At 52.7% G+C, this 15,671-nt stretch overlaps 5 protein-coding genes and 1 pseudogene across 5 annotated transcripts; 2 read left to right on the plus strand and 4 right to left on the minus strand.

Moving 5' to 3' along the window:
* Positions 1–949: 949 nt before the first annotated feature.
* Positions 950–2,315, plus strand: SAPIO_CDS7295 (Zinc finger protein gcs1; the record flags this gene model as incomplete). The annotated part of the gene is made up of 3 exons (XM_016789181.1): positions 950–1,000; positions 1,120–1,920; positions 1,992–2,315. 3 exons carry the CDS (start codon positions 950–952, stop codon positions 2,313–2,315), a joined length of 1,176 nt encoding a protein of 391 aa, XP_016641008.1.
* Positions 2,316–2,894: 579 nt separating this feature from the next.
* Positions 2,895–4,410, minus strand: SAPIO_CDS7296 (Carbamoyl-phosphate synthase arginine-specific small chain; the record flags this gene model as incomplete). The annotated part of the gene is made up of 2 exons (XM_016789182.1): positions 2,895–4,076; positions 4,198–4,410. The coding sequence occupies 2 exons, from the start codon at positions 4,408–4,410 to the stop codon at positions 2,895–2,897; spliced, it is 1,395 nt and encodes a 464-aa protein (XP_016641009.1).
* A 2,111-nt stretch (positions 4,411–6,521) lies between these two features.
* On the minus strand, positions 6,522–7,678 carry SAPIO_CDS7297 (uncharacterized protein; the record flags this gene model as incomplete). Its single annotated transcript, XM_016789183.1, has 3 exons — positions 6,522–6,604; positions 6,802–7,444; positions 7,628–7,678. 3 exons carry the CDS (start codon positions 7,676–7,678, stop codon positions 6,522–6,524), a joined length of 777 nt encoding a protein of 258 aa, XP_016641010.1.
* Positions 7,679–8,324: 646 nt separating this feature from the next.
* Positions 8,325–10,352, minus strand: SAPIO_CDS7298 (annotated as a pseudogene; the record flags this gene model as incomplete).
* A 1,254-nt stretch (positions 10,353–11,606) lies between these two features.
* On the minus strand, positions 11,607–12,686 carry SAPIO_CDS7299 (uncharacterized protein; the record flags this gene model as incomplete). Its single annotated transcript, XM_016789184.1, has 2 exons — positions 11,607–12,400; positions 12,485–12,686. 2 exons carry the CDS (start codon positions 12,684–12,686, stop codon positions 11,607–11,609), a joined length of 996 nt encoding a protein of 331 aa, XP_016641011.1.
* Positions 12,687–13,361: 675 nt separating this feature from the next.
* Positions 13,362–15,362, plus strand: SAPIO_CDS7300 (uncharacterized protein; the record flags this gene model as incomplete). Its single annotated transcript, XM_016789185.1, has 4 exons — positions 13,362–13,660; positions 13,736–13,880; positions 13,962–14,032; positions 14,111–15,362. 4 exons carry the CDS (start codon positions 13,362–13,364, stop codon positions 15,360–15,362), a joined length of 1,767 nt encoding a protein of 588 aa, XP_016641012.1.
* Between the last annotated feature and the right edge of the window lie 309 nt (positions 15,363–15,671).

Below are 15,671 nucleotides of genomic sequence, written 5' to 3' on the forward strand. Positions count from 1 at the left end.
GGGTTCCGGTTATTCTCTGTATTTCTTACATACCTAGACGTCTTTTCTCAATCACACCCTTCTCTGGGTTGTATATTAGCTCAGACTTGGAGGCGGGCTGGGAAAAAGCTGGGATAAAAAAAGTTTGGCGCATCGAGAGAATACACGGGAACTATTATTTTTCTAATACGATGATACCACTAGGGATGGCCCCCTTTTTTTGCGCTTTTGCGTGGTGTGTAAATTGTGTGTGCTACAGTTGGTCCAGCATCTCGCCATCAGCCATCAATCGCTGCCTGAATGCATTAATAGATGTGGCCACAGAGAGGGCACGGCAACGATGACGAAGGACGCACAAACAAAAGGATCTCAAAATGTTGAACTTGTTCACGTGCAGAGGGTTGAGGCTCCTCTCAACCTTGAATGTGTGAATCGTTTGGCTTGCTTTGTTCTCAGTCCGCGAGTCTCTTATTCGAACTGTGTCGAGTCTTGACACTCGGACGTTGAATACACAGGTACGGAGTACAGTGCCAAAAATAGTCCCAAACGAAAGTACTTCGTGCTCCAATTTAGACCCCTGACCAGCTGTCATATTCCCTCTGTCAGTTGTCTGTTGCAGCCCAAAAAGAGCAGTAAGTCACCCGCACCAGACAATTGCCCCCTTGCAACGACCCTTCCACAATCTATTTGATCGTATCGATAATAACATCCCCGGCAATGTTATAGCAACGGCCAGCAGCGTTATTTGTCCTCAAAAGCCGACCCGCTACGATAACCCCGAACCCTGCCGTTCTCCTCGAATCGCTCGACGCTCCGAGATCTTAGCCTTCTATCGATCACTCGAATCTCGGATTACCTTGGCTAAGAGTTGCGTAAGGGGTTGTGTGGTTCTCCCTGGCTCTCCCCCCTTTTCTACAGCTAGATCCGGAGATATTTGGACTGGACGACCGGAGGCTTCCTCGCTGCTACGATGGCGACTAGTAAGGCAATGTGGGAAGTTGATCCCGAGACACGGTCAAAGGTATGGTTCACTCTCCTTTTTCCCGCACCCTCACCTCTCCATGTTTCCGAAAAAAGACTCCAAATGTCTCGAAAGACCTGATCCGAGACTAACCATCTCCGAATGCCCCTACAACATAGCTCCTCGCAATCGGAAAAGAAGGCAAAAACAACATCTGCTGCGACTGCGGCGCCCCCTCCCCCCAATGGGCCTCCCCCAAATTCGGCGTCTTCATCTGCCTCTCGTGCGCGGGCGTGCACCGCGGTCTCGGCGTGCACATCTCCTTCGTACGAAGCGTATCGATGGACGCCTTCAAGCCTACCGAGATCGAGCGAATGCGCCTGGGCGGCAACGAGTGTTGGCGCAAGTTTTTCGAGGAGCACGAGGATACGGTCATGATGGGGCTCAGCTGGGACGAGGCGACCATTGCGGAGAGGTATAGCGGGAGTGTTGGGGAGGAGTGGAAGGAGAGGTTGACGTGTAAGGTGGAGGGGAGGGAGTATGTTGCTTCTGCTGCCGCTGGGGGTGAGAAGAAGAAGACGACGGCTACGGGGACGGCGAAGCCTGCTGCGCAGGCGAGAAGTGGTACGCCGCTTTCGGGGAGGAGGGAAACGGCGACGCCTCCTATTTCCGCTGCTGCTCAGGGACAGGCCGGCGGTAAGATCAAAGTCGACGATAAGTACTTCGCGCGCCTGGGCGCTGATAATGCGAATCGGAGCGAGCACCTACCGCCTAGTCAGGGTGGGAAATACGCCGGGTTCGGAAACACGCCGGGACCTGCTGCCGGGAGGGGGAATGGGAATGCTGGCGCGCCTTCGCTGGACGAGTTGCAGAAGGATCCGCTTGCTGCGTTGACGAAGGGCTTTGGGTGGTTTGCTTCGACGGTGACGAAGACGGCCAAGGACGTCAATGAAGGGTATATCCAGCCTACTGCGCAAAAGGTATTGTTAGCCCCTCCCCCTTTCCCTATCCCTTTTTCAATCTAATACACGTCTCTAAAAATTCCCACCAGATCGCCGAATCCGACATCGCGAAACAAGCCCAACTCACCGCCGCCCAAGTCGCCCGCCAAGCCCAACAAGGCGCCCGCACCGCCAACGAAGGCTTCATGCGCTTCGTCGAGGGCGACGGACCGGGCGGCCAAGCACACAGCGGACGGTACCGCGCGGCGCCGCTGGATGAGTCCCGGAAGGACTTTTGGGACGACTTCGCGTCGTTGGCGGATCAGAGGCAGGGTTCTAGCTCTATTGGGACGGCGGCTATGGGGATGGGTGGGGGTGCGAGGGGAGGGGGGCCGGCTAAGAAGAAGAAGGAGGATGATTGGGACGATTGGTGATGGGCTGGGATGGGCGAGGGAGTAGAGGGGATGAAAAGGGGGTTTTACATGATCTGTACGAGTAGCAAGTAGATAGCGAGGGAAATAGCAAGTCTTTTCGCATCTTCCTTGGCGTATGCATCACACGAACCCGACGAAAACAGTCCGGAGCCGAGGAGCGGAGGGGTGGCGCTGAGATGTCTTCCTCTGAGCCTCAGTGTGCAACGGACACTACAAATAAAACCTCAGGAGATATTACCGGGGGCTGGGGTAGATTTTACACAACTGTAGACGAACACTCCTACGAGCAACTGCAACGATTCCATAAATGTCATTTCATTGAATTGCCGAAACAGAATATGCGCTTCCCATACAAAGTCTCAAAGGTGCAATCTGTTTTTACCTGACACACAAGGTAGAAGAGAAAGACAAGAAACCATTTGAGCTAAAAACCGACTAAAACCATAAAAACACCCAATATAAAAACGAAAGATATATAACTCCATTGCCTTTTTCAAATCACCCAAAGTGGAAACATGTATTTTCCTCCCTCAATGTCTCCGTCACCGTAACCGTCACCGTCCCCGTTTTTTTTTTCTTTTACAAAGCCGAGGCGAGAGGAGTGGGCTCGACGCCAACACGCTCCTTGCTGAGAATGTCGAGCATGAGCTGAGTGGGCCTGTTGTCCTTGTATACGGCCTGGCTAGCCTTGAAGGCCCGCACATTCTGGAGGTACTTGTCGAAAAGGTACGAGCTGTCCATCGGTCCACCCTTAGCCTCGGGGTGGAACTGGGTCGAGAAGATGGGGCGAGTCTTGTGGATCATGCCCTCGTTGCTCCCGTCGTTGAGGTTGACGAAGTACTCCTGGAAGTCGCTGGGGAGGGTCTTGGCGTCGACGGCGTAACCGTGGTTCTGGCTGGTGATGTGGCACTGGCCGGTGGTCAAGTCGAGGGCGGGGATGTTGTGGGCGCGGTTTCCGTACTTGAGCTTGATGGTGCGGGCACCGACGGCGAGGGCGAGGAGCTGGTGGCCGAGGCAGATGCCCATGATGGGGACCTCGGAGGTGTCCATGAGGCGGGCGAGGTTGTAAGAGGTCTCCTGGCAGTGGATCGGGTCGCCGGGGCCGTTGGAGATGAAGACACCGTCAAAGTTGGAGGCGACCTTGTGGATGGGGTAGTTGTAGGGGAAGACGGTGACGGAGGCACCTCGGCTGACGAGGCTGCGAAGGATGTTCTCCTTGACACCGCAGTCGATCAGGGCAATGTGGAACTCGGCGCCGGGGGACTCGACAACGAAGGGGGCCTTGGTGCTAACCCTCTTGACGAGGTTGACCTGGCCAGGGTCGAGGAAGGACTCATCCTCATTGGCGTCGTACTCCTCACCGACGGTGATCCTGGCGAGAGACGAACCCTTCTCTCGGAGGTAAGTGACGATGGCACGGGTGTCAACGCCGGAGATGGCGGGCACACCCTCACGGGCGCACCACTCGCTCAGGCTCTCGACGGCGGTCCAGTGGCTGTACTGCTCGGCGACGTCGGCGACGACGACACCGGCGCACTGAATGTGGGGGGACTCGAAGTACTTGAGAAGGTTGTAGTCGTCTCGTTCGTTCGAAGGCACACCGTAGTTGCCGATCAAGGGCTGGGTGAAGACCAAAATCTGGCCTCGGTAGGAGGGATCGGTCATGGACTCGGGATAGCCGACCAGGGAGGTGGTGAAGACGGCTTCGCCGGAAATGTTGTTGTTGGCGCCGAAGGGCTTGCCATGGAAGACGGGACCATCCTGTAAAGAAGGAAAAGGAACGAATGTTAGCTGCCCGTAGCTCTCGAAGGCTTGACGTTGGGTCATTTTCTTCCTTCTTCTTTTTTTTTTTTTTTTTTTTTTTTTTTTCCTTGGGACTTACATGAATGGTCAAAGTGGCAGTGGAGTGCTTGACGGCGTCGGGGGAAGAAGGAGTTCGGTACTTCTGCTTGGGCATGTCTCGACCCCTGCTGCCTCCAGCAAATGCCTTCTGGGAGACATATCGAGCTTGGAGGAGGGAGTGGGCAGGCTTAGCAGCCACAAAGCCAGCACCCTGAGCGGGTTTGGCGATTCGAAGGGCCAGTCGAGGAAGCATTATGAAGGATTCGTGTAACAGGACAGTTCAGGTAAAAGAAAAAGAGATGTAAAAGAGAAAAAAAATCCAATGAGGTGTTAATAGACCTTTCAAGCGGCTAAGGCTCGCCACAGATGGTCTAGGTTTAGCATGTTAGTTGAGGTTCTCGTTTGCTATAGAGTTAGAGGAAGAAGAGAAGGGATCAATGATTGGGGCGGTGTGTGTGTGTGTCACGATGACTGTCTAGAGGCACGAACCTGAGAGATAGTCCTACAAGCCAGCGAATTAGTATACCACTCTAATAAACGAAGGAATGTATAATTCTATGATGGAAAACAAATATGCCAAATGATTGAAGGATCTCGAGGTCTACTCGAGACACAATGGGGAGCAATAGTTTGGGGAAGAGGTGCAGAGATTGACCATGGACCATGGGTGATAACAGTGATCAAGAAATTTTGGTGGGGTGGAACTCGGACGTTGCAGTCACCGCCGCCAGGGTCTCGGCGTTTGGCTGTGGTCCCCCGCGAGCGGCAACAGAATTTTTTTTCTGCTTTTTTTCTTTTTCTTTTCTTATTGCTTGCTAACTTACCTGGGAGGTAAACTCGGAAGGGCGCCCAGTCATATGGGGCTTAATTGTCAGGGGACAAAAATTAACGGGAGAAGGGAGTCACAGACATGCAGTGACTGTTGTTTTGCGAGTCGGTTTGGTTTTTGATGCGGCAGGGTTTTGCTAGAGCGAGAAGAGTTTGGCTTGCTTCAAATGTCGGAGTGCAGTTTTGAGGGAGCAAAGATCAGGAAAGGACAGGCAAAAGAAAAGAGTTGAGGCAGGGAAAAAATTTCCAGTGGTGGAGTCACAGGGGCGTCTCGTGATAATAAGAGCATTTGTGAGTGTTCTGGTTGGCTCCTGCCGCTAACGAAAATATTTGGTAATGGACTCGCCGATATCGTCGCTTCAATTCATCCATGAGTATCCCAAGCCCAGCAAGCAGCCAGCAAACTATTACTCACATCTCCAGGCAGATCTCAGTGCATTGATTGCTCTTGTGTGTACCGAGCCAGGCTAACAAACACTGCACTACACGACGCTAAGCTACACCACTCTCGGGTCTGTGGCAATTGCAGTGGAGAATATTGATGGACCCTAGGAATGGCCCCGTCCGAAATCGAAAACCCAAGTGAAGAGATGGATTGGATCAACTCAATTGTAATCTACAAACCCACTCTCTTCCAGTGGAGTGCAGCGCACTAACAACGTTTGCAGTATGGCCTGGCCAGCTCGAGAGAAGATGAGGTGCCCTCTCCTATGTTAGTGTCTTCCCAGTGCCAACAAGCCCGCAGGCGATCCACGGGAGGCCTCGGTGCAAGCCTTCATAGAATTGGAGAGCTTGTGGGCTTGCAGGGTGGTGACAGCATTCCGATGGGAGATGGAGGGGTAAGGTTGGTCTGTCGTCACTGACATCAAGAGAAGGAATCCAAATATGTGATGGATGATCTGTCCGACCTGAGAATCTGAGAACCTGCAGGATGCTCCGGACGTCGGCCTCCATGTTTATCTTGATCAGCTTTATCCGCACTAGGTACTCTGTAGTGTAATACCCATCAACAAGCATTGGTCCTGAAAATTGATTGTAAGATTATTTCACATCCCCAGTTGCCAATTGACTCCAAGACTTGGAGACGAGAGCACGCGAGCCCTGCATGCATCCGAGATCGATCAAATGTCAGACTTGCTTAGCTCACGCGAGCACGAGGGGCAACCATGACGATGAAGCACGACGGTGTCCACGACCGACAATTTGCCGCTTGGCTGTCGGTCCGCCCGAACATTTTCCAATCTTCTCCACACTCAGTGAATCTCACCGACCGGTAATGATCTTACCGACAGATGGGTACAATTACACGTACCTCGGTATAAACCAGATCGAGCCTCTCGGAACAAAAGATGAAAAAGGCCCACCCGGTTGCGGAATATACAGAAACTCGATTTTGGGAAAAAAAAACCGCCAGCGACGCCAGCAGGAGGAAAAGATCTAGCTAATAACCCCCCCTTTCCCTCAAAGTCTAAATATGTCTATCCACAATCATGGAAGAAGATGTTACAGGTAGCGCGAGGTGAATTTCCGTTCAATTTACAAAGCACCGAGCTCCTTGAGCTTAGAGACGAGTCCACCGACATCCTCGACCTTGCCACCACCCTGGCGGGGGGCGGGTTCTGCGCATCAAACAGTTAGCAAAATAAAGAAGTAAAGAGGGAAGTAAAAAGGAAGGGAAGAGGGCGAAAGGGTCGTGGAGACAGAACATGACCGTTCAAGGAGACCCCAAAAGATCTCAGGCCGGGGGAAAAGAAAGAAAGAAAACGGCATTGAGTCGTAAAAAGATGGGGTAGAGAAAGGTGTATATCAAACTTACCAGCAACCTTGACAACCTTCAACCTCTTTGCGAGATCCACACCAAAGTCCTCGGGCTTCTTCTTCTCGAGAGGCTTCTTCTTCGCCTTCATAATATTAGGCAACTTCACGAACCTGGGCTCATTCAACCTCAAATCCGTCGTAATAATCAAAGGAAGCTTCGCCTGAATCGTCTCAACACCACCATCCACCTCCTTAACAACCTTGACGCTATCGCCCTCGCCAAACTCGACCTTGCTCGCCTGCGTAGCCTGTCCCCAACCCAAAAGCCCCGCGAGCATCTGGCCCGTCTGCCCCGCATCGTCGTCGATGCTCTGCTTGCCCAGTATCACGAGGTTGCTCTTCTGCTCCTCGACAACCTTCTGAAGGACCTTGGCGACGCCGAGGGGCTCGAGGTCCTCGCCCTCGGCGAGCTCGACGTGGACGGCGCGGTCGGCGCCCATGGCCATCGCCGTGCGGATGACCTCTTGCGCCTTGGGCGGGCCGGCCGAGAAGATGCAGATGTCCTCGACGCCGCCGGGGGCGAGCTTACGCTCTCGGATTCGGACGGCTTCTTCTACGGCGATGTCGTCGAAGGGGTTGATCGAGTGCTTAACGCCGGCTGTCTCGACACCGGTGAAGGTCTTGTTGACACGGGGCTTGACCTGTAAAGAGGGAAATTAAAAGGTTAGGCGTCATTGTTCATTGCTTCTACTTGCCAGATAATTCTCGACACTCTATCCTCCGGATATGCTTCCCTTTGCGACAGAAGGCATATCGGCGGGGAAGACGAAAAAATAGATAAAGACTAAAAGAAAAGATCAATGAAATCAATTGCCAAAACTTACAGCAAAGTCAATTACCCTCTTCACGGGCACAAGAATCCTAAGGGCAGACATGATGGGCGGCTGGGAATATGCGTCAAATGCCAATTGCGATGGCTTGCGAAGGGAAGTTCAAAAGGTTCAGAACTTCGAGATGAGGACGGGCCTATGAGGGGAGCTCGGTCCGATCTGGTAGGGCAGATTTGGACGCTCGAATACCCGCAAGCCTGAAATTACCCGGACGAACCTAGGCATTGCGAAGTATACTCGGTTACTACCGGCTACTAGCCACATCGACAGTGTGGCTCGCCACGCCGACCAACAATGGCCTATGTAGAGATGCAAGGTCGGTCGCTAGCGATGCCCAGGGTCGGAATTGGGAGGTTAACTGGAGAAGATAACTGGAAATAATATCACGAAGCAGCGAATGAAAAAACGGCACACGGAGATGCATCCTTGATAATTCATAGACAGTAACCTCTGTATTTTCTCTGGGGTATCCCAGCTGACTGTAAAATGCACAAACGACCGACCCTCTTTAATACCGACCGAATCCTCTAGACCATATGTATTCGTTTTGTGCATCTTCTTTACAGAACCGTGATTGTCTTGTTACCAGCCTCCTGTCCAAACGCCCCGACGTCCGCCAAGTTGCGCCAAGTGATTCCTTACTCTGAGGTCTCATTATTCCTCTCTGATCTCCAGGCTTTCGCGTCGTAGATCAGTAGTCGCGAGAGTCCCTGTGATCATCCCTACTTTCACGATCATCATAGCGGAGCCTTCCTTCATTATCACCGAAGCCATCTCTCCGCTTGTCTCCACGGTAGGGGTTGTCTTCATCAAAAAACCTGCGGCGACCCCCGTCAAAACGGGACCGATCATCACGATCCTCCAGGCCAGGGAGATATCTATCACTCCTCGGCCGGAAAGAAGCTCCACCGCGCCCTCCTCCCCCTCCCCCTCCGAATCGTCGTCGGCCTCGGCGCTGTCTTCCGTGTCCCTGACGCTCCCTCTCACGATGGGGAGGGCGGATACCCTCGAACACCTCGGTTCCCCTATCAACAAAGTGAGAACCATCCTCAAAGGTATATCGGTTAATCTCCTTGCCGAGATCGCGATGGGTATCTTTTGTGTAGTATGAACGCATATCTTCCAGTCGTTCACGGGCGAGGTCTTCCGAAACCGTCTGGTACGTGACATACGGCCGGGCGGACGTCGTGTTGAATCTACCACCAGGGCGACCGGGTGCACCCCGGCCAGGCCCTCGAGTGGGTTGGAACTCCTGCCCACGTTGCGATCGAGGACCCAGGGGGACATTGTTTACACTAGTAGACGGCATCAAGGGTGAAGGCCGAGGGTGTGCCGGCGGCGGAGGCCCACGCATTCCTGGTCCCGTCGGCACACGCAGGGGCTTATCGTCCGTTTCGAGTCGGGCGATAATGTTGCCCGAATGGTCCTCGCCGTAGTTGACAATCCACCGCTTCGCCGTCGAGCTTCTGCCTCCTCCCTGAGATTCCTCTGTAGAAATCCACTCGCCCACTTTCTCCGGTGGGACAAAATCAACCCAAAGAGACTTGCGATTCACCTCGTCAGGCCAGACGCAATCGTGAAGCGCATTTCTAACTCGGGACGCCGCCGAAACACTCTTAAATACCACGAACGCGTGGGTGCGAATCTGGTCCAGAAAGAATTCCGTGATTTCATCCAACGGAGGCTCAGTACCAGGTGGTGCTGCAAGCTTAGCCAGGTGATTCTGCACATCTGGTGCTCGCAGGGGTCTCATGAAATTCTTGATGTAGAGCGCCGATGTAGCAGGGTGGATTGCCGGGTCGATGTCGCGCTCAACCTCCATCTCGTAGCTCGGTTCAAGGATCGCATTCCCAGAAGTTTCTATGCCAGGATATTGCCGGACCTCGACCACATGATGATTATTGTGGGGCGAGGGTGGATGTTCCGGAGAAGGCGCGACCTCGTTCTGTGTGGAAGTTTCCGCAGCCGACGCATTGGTCGCTGCTTCCACGGCCACGGACGGCTGATCTTGCATATCCGTATCTTGCCCCACGTCCCTCGTTCCTTCCGCGGCGGCATCGGCCGGTTCGTGATCTTCAGCATCCTGTTTTTGACGTTTTCGGGCGTCCTCATCGGGCGCCGGGGAAGCGCTGGTGGATCGCTTCCGCTTCTGAGTGTCCTGAGACGGCTGGGAAGTGGACAACCCAGCATCAGGTGAAGGAGGAATATCAGGCTTTGATTCGGTCGCCGATGCGCCTAGATCTTCGGCTTGCGCGGGAAGGACGGGTGCGGTTTCTGCCTCGGGCTTCGTTTCCGGGGAGATTTCGGGCTTTAACTCTGTGGCCTGATCTGCGATCTCCTCGGGTGCTGCACCTGGTGTACGACCTAGAGGTGCGGACTCCGTCTGGCTGTTCGGGCTCGACTCGACAGTGTTCATTTCAACATCTTCCGCATCGCTCGACCCCAAGTTTTCCTCAACTTCGGGATCGCCCAGCGCTCCGGGGGGCTCCTTGACAGCATCTGCATCCGCGCTCGCCGTCAATTCCTCAGTAGGCTCAGGTTCTTGTTGTGGCTCGGGACCAGGCTGCGGCTCTGAGGTCTCGTCGGCTGCGGCTTGCGGTTGCTCGGTATCGGCGGCTTCGAGTCTAGCAACCAGATCTGCTTTCAGGCCATTCTGTGGAAGACCGCAACTCTTGAGCTCGGCCTTGAGCTCTGTAACCTTGAGTTTGGACCAGTTCATGGCGATGATGTTCAATGGGTAGCTTCGCTTTGGAGCATTTCTTCCTCAAAAACCGTCGTTGACGAGGGGTGGGATGCCTTAATGATGGGAATCGCTGTTGAAACTATGACCATGTCAAGGAACGTAGGCAGAAAGAAACAGGCCCGGGAATTTTGGGGAAATTTCTTTGAGGGCGGGATTTGGATGTTTTGCGTGGCAATAAAGAAGGAGGCAATTGGGTTGTTTGAAAGAACTGGAAGGGAAAGTAATACAAGTCCAAAGTATCGCGTCGCGCACTGAAAAGTTGGGAATTGGTGCTACGAAGTACTTTGTACCTAGAACTTGAAAATTGCGGCTATTTGCCGGCAGGGGTGTTCAAGCGACGTTCCGAAGGAAAGAGTGGGGAATGCGATCGAGGTAGGAAGGTACAAGGTACTTTGACCGTTGGACTCGACATCAATTTGACTTGATTCTGTGGGGGAAAGCACAATCGTATTTCTTACATAAGCTTATGCACTGAGCCTAAGATCAACATTGAAATGCAACAGATCATGTCACGGTGCCTCAACCAGTCCCTGTGCCCAGCTTCAAGTGTAAGTGACACTTCACCACGTCGCAGTGAATAGTCTGAAAATGGGTTTCTCTACGCCTTTGCCACTTTCAACGAAGTAGGTATCGTTGCTTAAAACATGGTGGTTTAACTTCTTAAAGTTGTAATCTTACATGGTCTAAGACATCTTGGGTGGGAGCCTGGACTCTAGATGAGAGGATCACAGACTGCTCCGGATATGCAAGAGAGCAAGCTAAACGAATCTACAAGACTGCATCATTGGAAAGCGCCTCTAAGGAGATGCTAATCTTATTAGTATCCACAGGCCTAAGGAGAAGTTTGAGAAACCCTTCTTCTCATCACGTACCTCTCTATCCCCATTGGTCTCCCCGTCCACAGAATCCTCTTTCAGCATTCCAATCCAAACCAATGCCAGAATTCCGCGAAGAAGGAGCATCTAAATACATGATTGACAGGCACAAGTTCGCTGAACATCAGCACCTTGAAAATGACAACGCTGCCCGTCCATCTCCCGAGTCTTAACGATCAAGAGGCGAGAAGGGCCAGTTTATTGTGCTACCCTAACTAAGAACAGCGTACATGGGGGGTCCACGAGGAAAAAATAAAGAAATGGAGTGCTGAGCGAGGCCTAAAACCTATCCTAATAATTGAAATGCCATCAACGGCTGTCATGGCTGGTTGCCAGCTCTAGCTTCGCCCATCAGTTAGCGGGCCATGGGGACGCCATTCCGGGAGGCTCGCCCTCCCACGGTTGACTTAACCCAGTTGGTGAACTTGTCCCAGAGCGACGTGAACCAATCCCAAATGGACCAGAGGATGCCCTTGAGCGAGGTCAGAACACTTTCCCACGGGATGAAGTACACGGCAGCGGCGACGCCAACACCAAGCAGGACAGCAGGCCCAGCTGCTGTCCCCAGCATAGTCATCGCAGCCTTCGCCTTGCCAAATTGAAAGGCTCCCAGCCCGGCGACTTGGAAATTGACAAACATTCCACTGGCAGATGCCTTCAAACCTGCAGTAAGCTTGGACCCAGTGACAACAACCCCAAGGATACCAGCAACGTATCCCCTCCATTTCTCCCACCAGCTACCCTCCATTTCAGTGTTACGCATCCGGTCCAGTTTGCGTCTCACCTTCTCTCGATCCTTGGCCGAGAGATTAGAGGTCGACCAACGGTCATTATCGGCGGAGTCGATCCATATTCCAATGCCCTTCCCAATAAGCAGACGTCGGCCCCTTCGGTGTCGATTTTGCCATTGATCGATGCGGGCACCATGGAATTCGGAAGAACGAGTGATGAGGAGCTGGCCACCTCGGGTGCCCCCGCGACGGCAACGGAGGATTGTGAGGGTGTTGATCCGAGACCCTACGCTGAAACTAATCGTAGAGACATCGGTACTAGCCAGGATGATCATGCTGCTGTGCTTTTGAAGATCGTGTACCTCCTCGATGGTCTCCTGCAACCAGTCGCTGGTGGTGACTAGGACCAGGGACCTCCCTGATGACGCATTGGCGGTTAGCACAGATAAGCGACTCAGTCGGGTGAATATATTTGTTTCCGAGTATCCGTAATCGAGCTTACCTTTCCAGATCTCCCATGGGCGCCTTTCGCATTTAAGCTCGAGTTCATATGAGTATTCTTCTGGTACGACAGCAATGATGGCGAGCTCTTTGTTGCCTCTCTGTTCCTTTATGACTTCGTACATGTTGGTAACTTGTCTCTGCATGGCGCCCCATGAGGGGCCTGCTAGGGTGGACGCATTGTCTGACCAGACGGAAGACATCGTTGCCGTTGAGTGAGATATGAATGCGGATATACGATGAAGGGCGGGTGCTCTAGGATGAGGAGTAGAGGGAGCAGAACGGCTTACCCTCGTTCGCAGCTCATCGGGCTGCTTAAATGCCTTGTACCAAAGAGGAGTCGAGAGACAATCATTGCGCAATATGTATGTTGCCTTGTTTCTTCTTCCCCTTCGAGCCAGGGATGCCGAGTGATGCGACCAATACTTTGGGAGAACATATGAATGCAGCAAACGGCCTCAATGACTGGTTCGTTGGATGCTTTGTGCTGCGGGCTTGTAGCATGAGCGGAGCACTCCGGACGGCGTAGTTATGAGCAGGGCGGGCCACTTGCAGATGCGAGGACATTTAGCATCGTCGAATCACGGTCCGAGATAGCAACGCGTTCGAGTCGTGTGGGATGCGGGACTACGTGGTATGGCTTGAATTGGTAGATGGAACGGAGGAGCCTGGTTGGCGAATACTCGAGCTGTCTACTCGTTGCCTATGGCCATCAGGCAAGTAGACTTTAGTCGTTTCTTGTCGGTGCTCGTAAGTCGGCGGGTATAAATAACCTCTCTTGAACCCGGAGGTGTTCACTTTTCCATGCCATCAGCGCCATCTCCAACCACTTATTCCAATCCTGAATACACCCAAGATTCTTCGCCCAGATCCTGAAAATGGATCCGTCCAGATACCCAACATTTCCAAATTTTCAGCACCAGCCTGAGTACACCAATGCCGGCGACATGTCCGGTCCAAGCGGAGCCTGGCCCGGATACTATCCCGCTCCCGGAGCCCCACCTATGGCGTGGGACTTCGACCCCCAAGGCCAACTCGGCCCAATGCAACGGGAGCCCATCTCGAAAGAAAAATGGGACCAAATCAAAAGCGTCATATACGAAATATACATCATCGAGAGCCAGCCCCTCAAAAGGCTCGAAGAAGTTATGAAAACGAGATTTTTATTCCAAGCGTCGTGAGTGTCTTCCAGGCTTGTTGCGTTCTGGGTTGTTGAGGGCTCGTTCGTATCTGACCTTACGTGCCTGCCCAGGGACAAGATGTACAGGTCGCAGTTTAAGAGATGGAAGCCCGCTTTCGACAAAAACGAGACGAAGAACAATGGCGGAGCCATCCCGAACGAACCGCGGCGAGCTCCCCGCAAAAGACAAAAGGTAACGCGAGGAGGGACAGTATCGGTAAATCGGAGGTACAACAATCGAGGGTACAACAATCGACGACCATGCAATCCACCACGAAGTATATCCTTGCCACCCCAGGATGAAGAAAGAATGGCGTACATCGTGAAAATTTTGGTCTACCAGGTTTTTCTCGATGGTTCGCCGGCTTGGTCAGTCAACGACCTCACCTGGGTTCGTCCATCCTGGGCTAAGTTTCGGGGGGATTCGTGGGAAGTTCTCTCCCACAGGTGCGAGACCATTTCTGCTTTTGGACGCGCAGGGATGCAGACTCGCTTCAACTATGCCCTCCAGCAGGTTTTCAACGACTTTGGAAGGGCCGCGGTGGATAAAGATCCAGGATTCCTCGTTTATTTCTGGAGGATTGCCTTTACTCTCCGCGATATTCGCCTCCGAGGTGCGCAGCGGAAGAAGAAGAACGAGTTCCCCTTCCTCGGCATGTTCCTGAGGTATTTGAGCCTTGCGTTCCAGAGACGTTCCAGGGACCACCCTTTCCTTGAATTTGCAGCATGGCTAGATGCGAGTTTTGCCACGTCGCCTCGGGACTTTAAAGACGTCATGAGATGGGTTTATTCTCATGTCATAGTTTGCTTCAAGGAAATGATGGGTAATAACCATCCGATAATACTCTCCATGGTGTCGCACCAGGCTGGGATTTGGCAGAGGAAGATAGACTATCGCCCATCGTCCATCCGTACGCAGTACGAGACGCTCCGGTCACGGCTGGTCCAAGCCTATGAACATACGGGAGAGGAAGCCTATAGCCGCAGTGGCGATCATCGAGTTTCAATCCTTCTCGACTATCTACTCGCGATGATGGTAGGCAACCTTAAAGAGAACAGGCAGCAAATTAAGGAGCTAGCCATCGAACTTCGGGACTGCACTGTCACTCACTGCAAACTGTTCGCAATGTTGGATCTAAAATTCGACATCCAAACCCGGGCCTTTACCGTTTCCACGGATTGGCTAGCAAACCACATGATGGAGGACGGAAAACGTGAGTTGGCTTTCAATCACCTGAACGAGGCCATCGATATCCTGTGGAAAGGCGATGTCGAGTGCCGGATGTGGGCGGGTGTGTTTTCGAGGCGCCTGGGCCTATGGTTAAAGCTTCGGCGGAACCTCAAAAGTGACAATGAAAATCAAAAAAGCCAGCGAGGCCTGATAGTCGAGGGCGACAAGGGTAAACGTACCCACAGAGAAGAAAGTCAAGTGGAAAAGGAGCGGAAAACTATCCGGGACAAGGCCTACAGGGAGGAGAAGCTCAGATACAGGGAAATCAAGTTGAAGATACCCGAGGGGCCGCTAATAGCATCCGAACCCAAGGGTCCACGGCGGGGTAAGGAGCGAATCAAGCGCATACGCGAGAGGACTCTGGAAGAGCAGAAGGCTCTTATCGACTGCGTGTCGAAGAATACAGTTGGTGTAATTGGGGCTGCGGTACAGTCACGACAGCTACTCGGCGATACGAGCGAGATTTGAAAACATGGGCGGAGAGAGTGACGGCGATGAGTTATTGCGAAGGACAGGCCTACAGAAACTGACTCTTGAATTTGGGGTTTGAGCCGCTCTTTAAACAAGATCGTTCTCTTTGCCATGATATAAGAAATATTATAGTACTACATTTTCCCCTCCCGTAAGTACGAAATGTACGAAGTAGAGTTAATATTTCAAGTGGAAGGAGCATCCTGGCATCGTGCAACACCAAATCTTACAAAGTAATTGAAGAAGGGGCGGGTCGCCAATTGATTTGATGCCTCACCATTCTGCCCATCCCAAACCCCAAATCCC

The sequence above is a fragment of the Scedosporium apiospermum genome (assembly GCF_000732125.1).
Source record: "Scedosporium apiospermum strain IHEM 14462 chromosome Unknown SEQ_SAPIO_0110, whole genome shotgun sequence".
In the NCBI taxonomy this organism is placed as follows: Eukaryota; Fungi; Ascomycota; class Sordariomycetes; order Microascales; family Microascaceae; genus Scedosporium; species Scedosporium apiospermum.